The sequence below is a fragment of the Molossus molossus genome, unplaced genomic scaffold (assembly GCF_014108415.1).
Source record: "Molossus molossus isolate mMolMol1 unplaced genomic scaffold, mMolMol1.p scaffold_m16_p_2, whole genome shotgun sequence".
NCBI lineage: Eukaryota > Metazoa > Chordata > Mammalia > Chiroptera > Molossidae > Molossus > Molossus molossus.
This window is the reverse complement of record NW_023425355.1, coordinates 36186245-36199338: the sequence shown is the minus strand read 5'-3', so window position 1 is coordinate 36199338 and position 13094 is coordinate 36186245. Positions and strand designations below refer to the sequence as shown.

Genomic DNA, 13094 nt, shown 5'->3' with positions numbered 1-13094 from the left:
AGAATTTTTTCTTTATTGTTATTATTTTAAAAATACTATGCTGTACTTTTAACAACATTGAGCTCTTCTATGAATACTGCCAGGAATAGTCATTCTGGTATAATCAGGATAAAGAAATTCAGTTAAATTCAAAAGCTCTGCTGAATCTCCTTATACAGTAATGGGAATTATATGGCTATATTTATGGAGGTTAAGTATATTAGGGCTGTATAAGTGCTCTAAATTTGTTGGTAGCCAAATGGAAAATTTTAAAAACATGTATTATCTGTGAGAAGTTCGCACACACATACACACACACAGCCCAGGGGTTTTATAGCTAATGAAGTTTAAAAACTGTAATGTACTCTCTTACATCTATGAAAATAGTATTAATAAATCTTTATTTCTTTGATTCACATTAGTTGTGATAAACTTGAGCCATTCAGCCACATACTTTTCCCCAAGACTGGGCAAGCATTATAAAAAATTTATGGACATGGAATTGAGTATACTTATGTGACCTCTAGAAAGATTAATTAAAGCAGTAATCTTCTAGCTTAATGGCCAAGTCAGATAACAAGAATCCAAAACTTCTATTTCTGTATAGAATGAAAAACCACTTTGTTTGTTTTATCCCTTGGCATTTTTTTCTTTTATTTCCCTGTTGTCAAGTGAGGAACTGATATTCAACAAGTCCTTAATTTACAAACACTCATTAAACTGTAGAGTTTGCCTTGAAAAAGAGAATTACAAATAGTAAAACTTAAATAACAGCAGAAGACAAGTCAAGAGAAAAAATTGAAAGCATAATAGGAACATTACTTTGGAGAGAGGACAATACAAACACTTTCCATAAGATTATTACAAATGGAAACACAGTAAACATATTAAATAAAGTTATTTTAAAAACTGGTAGTCAGAATTTCAGCCATATAATTCAGAATTTCAGCCATTCAGCAGTATAAATGAGGTGGGGGTATCAAGATATGAGTAAATAGCCTTGCTGATCACCCTGCTATTGAGATGAATGAACAGAAATTATGATATTTTTGAAAAGGGCTAAGATAATATTCTGCTTTGGTCATCTAATAAAATTTACGTTAAAATTTGAGAAGAGCACTGGCCAATTTGGCTCAGCAGTTAGAGCGTCAGCCTGCAGACCAGAGAGACCCGGTTTCAGTTCCCGCTAAGGGCACGTACCTCGGTTGCAGTTTGTCCCGGGGCCTGGTTGGGGTCATGTGGGTGGCAACCAGCCGATGTGTCTCTCTCACATCGATATTTCTCTCTCTCTCTTCTTCCCTCTCTCTCTCCTGCTCTATCTGAAGATAAATGCAAAAAATGTCCTTGGGTGAAGATAAAAAAAAAATTGAGAACATATGGCTAGTATCAAATATAAAATGTGGCCTATTCTGTGGCAAAAAAAATTGTGACGAGAAAATTTCTATATTAATAAAAAAAATATATTCAATACATTTTCATGCTAGTTGCTGTTAAGTTCATTGATTTGTTGAACAACATTAGTTAAGATCTTGAATTCTATGGCAAAGTACATACAGGGGTGGGCAAAAGTAGGTTAATATTAATAAATAATAGATACAAGAATAAACTCTGTTTCATATACTCACAACTGTAAACCTACTTTTGCCCACTTCTGTATTCATAGAAGAGATTAAATTCAGCACCATTACTTTCCCCTTTGTCCATCTTATCTAGACTTTATAAATCAATATACCCATATGACCATTAGTTATAAAGAGAGTGAGAGAACATTAGACAAATGAAATATTGTAAAGTATTAACTAAATTTAAAAAAGCATGAACAAATGTATTTTTATTTTGTTTAGACTGGTGCTAACAGTGGTCCCTTTATTCTTGCTCAGCTGTGATTTAAGAATTCAAAATGCTTTCAAAACCACATGTAATTTGGGGAAATAAAGGAATGTCAATAACCATATGATTTCATTTATATGTGTGATATAAAGTTGAAAGTAATAAATAAATAAGAGAAACAAACAGAAATACTCATAGACACAGGCAACAGTATGGTGGTTACCAGAGGGAAGGGGGTAGGTGGAGGAATAAAAGGGTAAAGGGGATCACATATGGTGACAGAAGGAGATTTGATGGGGTGGTGGGCACACAATGCAATATACAGGTGATATATTATAGAATTTTATACTTGAAACCTATATAATTTTATTAATCAATGTTAACCCAGGAGATTTGATAGAAAATGTAAAAACAAAAAAATAAAACACAAGAAATGAGAAATTCATTTTAGCCATCTTTGTGGAACTGAAGGCCAAGATTACAATGGGCAATCTTAAAAATTAATTGTTTTTTTTTATTCCTCAAGATCCCTCTGCTATGCTAGTTAGAATGTATTTTCCTGAGTGTTGAATCAGCTACTTTTTAATAACCTGCTTCAAAGTAACACTGTAAATCTTCTCACTTTTAAATCATTAGTGACATGTTAGGGGCCATAAAAAGGTACAATGTGCCATAAAATAAAATTTTCAAATAGGACATAAACAAAGTAACCTTTATTTTCCAGGTTTTTTTTTTTTATATTGTTAATTGGTGTTTCTAGATTTTTAGCATAATAACTAACAAAATACCTACTGCCATTTAAGGTCAGAAAATATATTTTCTTTGTTCAAAGTCAATGTATGTATATCTGAACTGTCTGTTTAAGTCATCCTATGTGGTCAAGAGAATTAAGGAATAATTTAATGTTCCATATTTGTTTTAATTTTATAAATTATTACAGTGTTTTACAATAACATAATGCTGGCTCAAGAGTAGCCCCGATTGTGCCTGCCTAGATTAAGGTAAAAAAAAATTCACATCACCAGATGACTCAGAATCCACAAACTCAAGTAAGCAAACCTTCACACAAATGGAGAGGAACCATATATTTCTCTAGTAGGTTACAAGCTGACAAGAACTTTTTGCATATTCATATAAAAAGAGTTTATTTAGCCCTGGTCAGGTGGTTCAGTTGGTTTGAGCATAGTCCCATACACCAAAAAGATTGTGGGTTCAATTCCTGGTCAGAGCATATAACAAACTTTTGGGTTCAGTGCCCCGTTGGGGCATGTACGAGAAGCAATCCATCGATGTTTCTCTCTCACATGGGTGGTTTCCTCTCTCTCTCTCTCTCTCTCTCTCTCTCTCTCTCTCTAAAAATCAATAAAACATATCCTCAGATGAGTATTTAAAAAAAAGAGTTTAAAAAAGTGATTGCTGATTTAGGGGCACAAGAGAAGAAAATTCAACTCATCTTATTAAAAAAAGAAATGAGCCTGGCTGATATGGCTCAACGGTTGAGTGTCGACCCATGAACCAAGAAGTTACTGGTTCAATTCTTGGTCAGGAAACATGCCCAGGTTGTAGGCTCGATCCCCAGTTGGGGGATGGGGTATGCAGGAGGCAGCAAATCGATGTTCTCTCTCATTGATATTTCTATTTCTCTCTAAAAATCAATAAAGAAAAAAAAAAGAAATGAAAATACCCCCCTTCAAATATTTTTAACAGAATGTTAACTATAGATCTCATGTGTTAAGAAATGTTAAATGTTAAAGTTCCACAGAACAAGGTCTATTAACATTGTACATCTACCTACTCAGGTCTGAAATAATCAGCACTAGATATTCTTAGGTCTGTGATTTAAAAAATATGACTAGCTCAAACATTACATGCCATGACAACATACCACAATTATTATAACATTATTATTAATAGATCAAATTTAAAGGAACAGGGAGGAGAAATATCATGGATTAATTAATTATACAAGTAGTCCTGTTACCTTTCAAATCTTTTTTCTGGAAGGCTATTACATAAGTTACATTTTATTGATGAGCTAAATAACATTTATACAATACTACTACAAAACATACATTTATTCTAGTCTTACCAGGTTGGCCTACTGATCCAGGAATCCCTGGTGGTCCTGGTGGTCCCTGAACGCCTATTCCTGGTAGCCCAGGAGGTCCCATTGGCCCAGGTTGTCCATTTGGTCCAACATCACCTTTAGGAAATAAATACAGATTTATTTTGCATAGTAGATGCTCACCTGATTTAGCACCCTTCATTAAAAATACTTATTTTTTATTGAAAATGCCTTTGCAACTTTATCAAATATCAAATTGTGAAAGTCTATTGTTGGATTTTATTTGCTAATATTTTCTTGGGGATTTTTGTGTCTATGTTCATGAGAGACATTGGTCTGTAGCTTTTATTCCCTTATAATGTCTTTGCCTGGTTTTGATATTAGGGTAATGCTGGCCTCATATAATGATTGGGAAGCAATCCATCCACTTCTGTCTTGGGAAAGATATCATGTGAAACTGGTGTTATTGCTTCTTTAAATGTTTGTTAGAATATTATCAGTGATGCCAACTGGATATGCAGTTTTCTTTGTTGGGAGAATTTTAACTACAAACTGAATTTCTTTTCTTTTAAGTAATTAATTAATTGTTAATCTTTACCCAAGGATATTTTCCATTGATTTTTAGAGAGACTGGAAGGGAGGGAAGGAGAGAGAGAGAGAAGAAACATCAATGTGAGAGAGACACATCAATTGGTTGCCTCCCACACGACCCCAACCAGGGCTGGAAATCAAACCTGAAATCCAGATACATGCCCTTGACTGGGAATCAGACCTGTGACCCTTCCATCCATGGGACAATGCTTTAACTGCTGAGCAAAACTGGCCAAGGCCAAACTCAATTTCTTTAATAAATAGCTGAATTATCTATTTCTTTATCAATGCGCCTCAGTAGTTTTACCTTTCAATAAATTCATCCACTTCATCTAAGTTGTCAAATTCATGGGTATACTGTTGTTTGTCATACTTCCTTGTTACTCCTTAAAATGTCTGTAAGGTCTGTAATGATGCTCATTACTCCATTCCTAATATTGGCAAAGTGTCTCTTCTCTTTTTTCATGACTGGCCTGGCTAGTGGTGTATCCATTTTACTGATCTTTTCAAAGAACCTCATTTAGCCTCATAGAAGTTTTCTATTGTTTTTCAGTTTTCAACTTCATCAATATCTGCTCTAAGTTATTTTGCTCTATCTTCTGTTCGTCTTCTTTTTTAAAAATTTAATTAATTTATTTTTGTTGCAGATGGTTCTCCTTTTTCCCCCATTGACACCCTCCTCCTGTTCCTACCCCCCTCCTCACAGCACTGTTGTCTATGTCCAGTGGTTATGCTTATATGCATAAGTTCTTGGTTAATCTCTCCGCTCCCTCCACCCCCTCCACTGAAGTTTGTCAGTCTGAACACTACTTCTATGTCTCTGGGTGTATTTTGTTCATCACCTTACTTTGTTCATTATATTCCACAAATAAGTGAGATCATGTGATACTTGTCTTTCTCTGACTGGCTGGTTTCACTTAGCATAATACTTTCCAGATCCCTCCATGTTGTATCAAAGGATAAGAGATCTTTCTTTCTTACAGCTGCATAGTACTCATTGTGTATATATATACCACAGATTGTTTATCCACTCATCTACTGATGGACACTTGGGCTGTTTCCAGATCTTAGCAAGTGTAAATAGTACTGCTATGAACATAGGGGTACATATAGTCTTTCTGATCAGTGTTTCAGGCTTTGTAGGGTATATTCCTAGAAGTGGGATCACTGGGTCAAATGGCAGTTCAATTTTTAATTTTTTGAAGAAACACCATATTGTTTTCCATAGTGGCTGCACTAGTCTGCATTCCCACCAGCAGTGTACTAGAGTCCCCTTTTCTCCACATCCTTGACAGCACTTGTTTGATGATTTGTTGATGGCAGGCATTCTGGAAGGTGTGAGGTGTGAGGTAATACTTCATACTTGTTTTAATTTTCATCTCTCTGATGATTAGTGACGTCGAGCATTTTTTCATATGTCTCTTGGCCATTTGTATGTCCTTTTTGGAGAGGTGTTTGTTTAAGTCCTCTGCCTATTTTTTAATTGGGTTCTTCATCTTCCTTTTGTTGAGTTATATGAGTACTCTATCTATTTTGGAAATTAGCCTCTTATCTGATATATCATTGGCAATTATGCTCTCCCATATAGTGGGTTCCCTTTCTATTTTCATGCTTGTTTCTTTTGCTCTGCAGAAGCATTTTAGTTTCATGTAGTCCCATGTGTTCCTTTTTTCCTTTGTTTCTCTTGCCCTAGACATTGTATCAGTGAAAATTCTGCTGCATGTGACTTCTGATATTTTGTTGCCTGAATTTTCTTCTAGAATTTTTATGGATTCATTGGTCACATTTAAATCTTTTATCCATTTTGAGTTTATTCTTGTGTGTGGTGTAAGTTGGTGGTCTAGCTTCATTTTTTAAAATGTAGCTGTCCAATTTTCTCAACACCATTTATTAAAGAGGCAGTCTTTACTCCACTGTATGTTCTTACCACCTTTGTCAAATATTAATTGAGCATAATGTCTTGGGTTGATTTCTGGGTTCTCTGTCCTGTTCCATTTATCTACATGCCTGGTACTGTTTGTCTTCTTCGGTTTGCTTTCCTTGTCTAATTCCTTAAGGGAAAATGTTACATAATTTCTTTGAGAGTGTTCTTTTTTTAATACAAGTTTTTCATATATGAGTTTTCTTCTAATCAATGTTGATCTGCATTCTACAAATATTGATATGTTTTGTTTTTATTTTAATTCAATTCAAAATTCTTTCTAGTTATCCCTTTTGATCAATGAATTATTTAGACGTATTTTGGTTATTTTCTAAATATGTCATGGTTTTAACATATAGTTTTCTATTACTGATTCCTTGTTAAATCTATTAATGGTAAAAGACTCTACTGTATGATTTCAATATTTTTAATATGCCAAAGTTTAATAGCACAGATTACTGTCTATCATGGTGAAGTTTTTCCATGTGCATTAAAAAAGAATGTGTTGCCCTGGCCGGTTTGGCTCAGCAGTTAGAGCGTCCGCCTGCGGTCCGGAGAGACCCGGGTTCGGTTCCCGCTAAGGGCATGTACCTCGGTTGCAGTTTGTCCCCGGCCCTGGTTGGTCGTGCGGGTGGCAGCCACTCGATGTGTCCCTTTCACATCGATGTTTCCCTCTCTCTCTCTCTTCCTCTCTCTCCCTCCCACTCTGTCTGTACAAAAAATGGAAAAATGTCCTCGAATGAGGATTAAAAAAAAAGAAAAAAAAGAATGTGTTTTCTGTTCTTGTTGGATGGAATGTTTTATAAATGTCAATGTCGAGGACTTACTCCTGACATTGCCTTGCTAAAATACTGTAGATCTTATTCTTGTATCCTTCTACATGAAGGCAATGCCAAGTATGACTCATGGTAGTTGAATGAGGATGAAAAGTCTATATGGATCGAAGGCCACCTGATATTGGGCATTCCAATCTCTCAATTTTCTATCTGTAATTTCATATTCTCTTTATTAAAGAGAGCTGCGGACCCTGGCTGGCGTGGCTCAGTTGGTTGAACATTGCTCCATGCACTGAAAAGTTGCCAGTTCAATTCCCAGTCAGGGCACATGTCCAGGTTTCAGGTTCAGTCCCTGGTTGAGGTATGTATTGGAGGCAACCAATCAATGTTTCTCTCTCTCTACCTTTTCCTTGCTCTCTCTCTAAAATAAATAAAAAAATAAAAAAAAAGAGAACTGCCATAATTGTATAATCTTAAGGTGCCACAAAAACCTATCTTTCCTGGTCTTCAACATTTTCTCATAATTTTTAAAAATATTTAATTTTAATAGTTACTATTTTAGAGAGATGTTAGAGACCGAAAAATGGCGGCGGAGTGAACGGAGCTACACAGACCGTCTCCCAGAACCAAACTGGAATTACAACTATAACATACACAAATCGACGGCAAAAACCAACAGAAAAGCAGTTTGCAAGGACCATACAACGAGGGACACTGACTCCATCCCAGTAGGATTGCGAAGGTGCGAGACAGGGCTGGGAGCCCACGGTCGGCAGCTCGGCAGTGGCCTTAGAGCAGCGCCCGCAGGTTACACTCCCAGGCGGATCCACAGCCCAGAGCCGGGACAGAGGCTGAAACAGCCACAGCCACTCACCTTGGGCTCCGGCAGAGGGAGGGCAGACTGGACTGGAACTGCGTCAGGACACTCGGGGTTTGGAGGGCACTCAGAGCTTTGGCTGAGTTGCTGCCACCCAGAACTGCAGCCACATTGCTTCTTCCCAGGGCTCTGAGGAGAAGCAGCAGCCCCTCCCTCGGAGATCCAGCCCCACCCTGTGGGCCATTGAAGTGCTAATTGAGGCTCACAAACAACCAGCATCTGCCCCACCCACATGAAAGCCCCTTGGCTGAGCACCAGAGGGAGTTTTTCAATCAACTGACAACCCAAAACTCATCAATTAACCTAGACTGCTAGCCTCCAGGCAAAAAGCTAGAGGATAACAGTACGTTTCCTGGGCTGGCAACTTTAACCAGGAAAGTAAGACTTGACAGTTGTGTTCAACGTGGGTCCTCCCTCGCTCATCTAAACACAGGAGAGGGAGCCACAAACAGCAGAACACCAACACCCACAGGGAGAACTTGACAGGCTCCAAAGCCCACAGTGATAGCCAAAATGGTGAAACACAGAAACAGAAGCCAAATGAAAGAGCAAGACACCTCCACCGAAGATGAGATCAATGTGGAGCAATTAGGCATGTTAACAGAGCTAGAATTCAGAGCCATGATCTTGAGGAAGCTGAACAGCATGAGTAAGGACATAGAGACACTGAAAATAAGCCAATTGGAGATTAAAAACCAACAAGAAGAGATAAAAAATGACATATCCGAAATGAAAAACACATTGGAAGGTTTAAAAAGCAGAGTAGGGGAAGCTGAGGACCGGATCAGTGAATTAGAAGACAGGGTAGAAAAAATCAACCAATCAGAAAAACAAAAGGAAAAAACTATTAAAAAACAGGAAGACAGCTTAAGAGAACTATGGGACAACTGGAAACGTAATAATATTCGCATCATAGGAGTCCCCGAAGAAGAAGAAAATGAGCAAGGGATAGAGAATATATTCAAAAAAATAGTGAGAGAAAACTTCCCTAATTTGGTGAAGGAAGAAGGCATTCAAGTTCAAGAAGCACAGAGAGTCCCAAGTAAGAAGAACCCAAACAGGCCCACACCAAGACACATAGTAATTAAAATGCCACAAATTAAAGACAAAGAGAGAATCCTAAAAGCAGCATGAGATAAGCAACAGGTTACCTACAAAGGGAACCCCATAAGGCTCTCAGCTGACTTCTCACAAGAAACACTACAGGCCAGAAGAGAATGGCATGAAGTAATCAAAGTCATGAAAAACAAGAATCTGAATCCAAGACTACACTACCCAGCAAGGCTATCATTCAAAATAGAAGATCGAATAAAGAGCTTCCCAGACAAAAAAAGGCTAAGGGAATACATTAGCACCAAACCAGCACTGCAAGAAATGTTAAAAAGACTGCTGTAATTAGCAGTAGAAATGGGAAGAAAAATAGAACCACACTAAACAAAAATGGCAATAAATAAGTACATATCAATAATCACCTTAAACGTAAATGGATTGAATGCTCCCATAAAGAGACACAGAGTAGCTGATTGGATAAGAAAGCATGACTCATCTATATGTTGTTTACAAGAGACCCACCTCTCAACAAAAGACTCACATAGGTTGAAAGTGAAGGGATGGAAAAAAATTTTCCAAGCAAATGGAAAGCAAAAAAAAGCTGGGGTAGCAATTCTCATATCTGATCAAATAGATTTCAAAATGAAGACCATAACTAGAGACAAAGATGGCCACTACATAATATTGAAAGGATCTATCCGACAGGAAGATATAACCTTGATAAACATATATGCACCCAATATAGGAGCACCAAAATATATTAAAAATCTTCTGGAGGACTTCCAAGGAGAAATCGACAACAATACAATCATAGTAGGGGACTTCAACACCCCGTTGACAGCACTGGATAGATTCTCTAGGCAAAAAATTAGCAAGGAAACAGAGACTCTAAATGAAGCATTAGACCAAATGGATTTAATAGATATCTACAGAGAATTACACCCCAAAACTACAGAATACACATTCTTCTCAAGTGCACATGGGACATTCTCAAAGATAGACCACATGATAGGACACAAACTAAATCTCTACAAGTTCAAGAAGATTGAAATCATATCAAGCATCTTCTCAGATCACAATGGCATGAAACTAGAAATCAATTGCAACAAGAACATGCAAAGACATTTCAACACATGGAGGCTAAATAGCATGTTATTAAGCAATGAATGGGTCACCGAGGAGATCAAGGAACAAATTAAAAACTTCCTGGAAACCAATGAAAATGAACATACAACAACACAAAATCAATGGGATGCAGCGAAAGCAGTTCTGAGAGGGAAGTTCATAGCACTACAGGCCTACCTCAAAAAACAAGAAAAATTCCTAATTAACTGTCTAACCTCACAACTTAAAGAATTAGAAAGCAAACAAAAAGAAAACCCCAGAGCAAGTAGAAGGAAGGAAATAGTAAAGATCAGAGCAGAAATAAATGACATAGAGACCAAAAAAACAATTCAAAGGATCAATGAAACAAAGAGCTGGTTTTTCGAAAAGATAAACAAGATTGATGGACCCTTAGCTAGACTCACCAAGAAACAAAGAGAGAGAACCCAAATACACAAAATCAGAAATGAAAGAGGAGAAGTAACAACCAACACCACGGAAATACAAAAGATCGTTAACAACTACTATGAACAACTATATGGCAACAAATTCGACAATCTAAGCGAAATGGACAAATTTCTAGAAACACACAGTCTCCCAAAACTATTCCCGGAAGAGATAGAAAACTTGAACAGACCAATAACAACTAAGGAAATTGAAGAGGTAATCAAGACTCTCCCAGCAAACAAAAGCCCAGGCCCAGATGGTTTCACGGGGGAGTTTTACCGAACATTCAAAAAAGAACTAACACCCATTCTCCTCAAACTATTTCAAAAAATTCAAGAAGAAGGAAGACTTCCCAACACGTTCTATGAGGCCAGCATAATTCTAATTCCAAAACCAGAAAAAGACACTACGAAGAAAGAAAACTACAGGCCAATATCCCTGATGAACATAGACGCCAAAATCCTGAACAAAATATTAGCAAATCGGATCCAGAAATACATCAAAAAAATTATTCACCATGAACAAGTTGGATTCATTCCAGGGATGCAAGGCTGGTACAATATCCGCAAATCAATAAACGTGATATACCACATAAACAAAATGAAGAATAAAAACCACATGATCATATCAATAGATGCTGAAAAAGCATTCGACAAAATCCAGCATCCATTTCTGATAAAAACGCTCAGCAATGTAGGAATAGAGGGATCATATCTCGACATAATGAAGGCCATATATGAAAGACCTACAGCCAACATCATACTCAATGGACAGAAATTAAAAACATTTCCATTAAGAACAGGAACAAGACAGGGTTGTCCACTTTCGCCACTCTTATTTAACATTGTACTGGAAGTCTTAGCCACAGCAATCAGACAGGAAGAAAAAATAAAAGGGATCCAAATTGGAAAGGAGGAAGTGAAACTGTCATTATTTGCAGATGACATGATATTGTACATAGAAAACCCTAAAGACTCCATCAAAAATCTATTAGACTTAATAAATGAATTTGGCAAAGTAGCAGGATACAAAATTAACGTCAAGAAATCGACGGCATTCTTGTACATCAATGATGAACTCACAGAAAGAGAAACTGAAAAAACAATCCCATTTACCATCGCTCCAAAAAAATTACGATACCTAGGAATAAACTTAACCAAAGAAGTAAAGGGCCTATTTGCAGAAAACTACAGGTCATTGAAAAAAGAAATAGAGGAAGATATAAAAAAGTGGAAGCACATACCCTGTTCATGGATTGGAAGAATTAACATCATTAAAATGTCCATACCACCCAAAGCAATCTATAGATTCAATGCAATCCCCATCAAAATACCAACGACATATTTCATTGAACTAGAACAAATACTTCAAAAGTTCAAAAAAGACCCCGAATAGCCACAGCAATCTTGAAAAAGAAGAACAAAGTAGGTGGGATCACAATACCAGATATCAGGTTATACTACAAAGCGACTGTAACCAAAACAGCCTGGTACTGGCACAAGAACAGGCATATAGACCAGTGGAACAGAACTGAAAACCCAGAAATGGACCCAAGGCAATACGCTCAATTAATATTTGACAAAGGTGGCAAGAGCATACAGTGGAGTAAAGACAGTCTCTTTAATAAATGATGTTGGGAAAATTGGACAGCTACATGCAAAAAAATGAAACTAGACCATCAACTTACACCATACACAAAAATAAACTCAAAATGGATAAAAGACTTAAATGTGACCCGTGAATCCATAAAAATTCTAGAAGAAAATGTAGGCAACAAAATTTCGGACATCACACGGAGCAGAATTTTCACTGATACATCACCTAAGTCAACAGAAATAAAGGAGAAAATGAACACATGGGACTACATCAAACTAAAAAGCTTCTGCACAGCAAAAGAAACAATCATCAAAATGGAAAGGCAACCCACTGTATGGGAGAACATCATTGCCAATGATGTATCAGACAAGGGGTTAATTTCCAATATATATAGAGTGCTCATACAACTCCACAAAAGGAAGACAAAGAACCCAATTAAAAAATGGGCAGAGGAGCTGAATAGACACCTCTCCAAACAGGACATACAAATGGCCAAGAGACATATGAAGAAATGCTCAACATCACTAATCATCAGAGAGATGCAAATTAAAACAACAATGAGGTATCACCTCACACCTGTCAGAATGGCCGCCATCAACAAATCATCAAACAACAAGTGTTGGCGAGGGTGTGGAGAAAAGGGGAGTCTAATACACTGCTGGTGGGAATGAAGACTGGTACAGCCACTATGGAAAACAATATGGTGCTACCTCAAAAAATTAAAAATTGAACTTCCATTTGACCCAGTGATCCCACTGCTGGGAATATACCCTAAGAAGCCTGAAACACCAATCAGGAAGAATATATGTACCCCCATGTTCATAGCAGCACTACTTACAATAGCTAAGGTCTGGAAAC

General features: G+C 37.1%; 1 protein-coding gene across 1 annotated transcript in view; it reads right to left on the bottom strand.

Moving 5' to 3' along the window:
• The window catches only part of COL4A5 (collagen type IV alpha 5 chain), a 343032-nt gene that overhangs the window by 79975 nt on the left and 249963 nt on the right, over positions 1-13094 (bottom strand). Inside the window, exon 30 of the mRNA XM_036271049.1 lies at positions 3899-4012. Within this exon, the coding sequence (XP_036126942.1) occupies positions 3899-4012 (114 nt within the window). The remainder of the gene's footprint in view (positions 1-3898; positions 4013-13094) is intronic.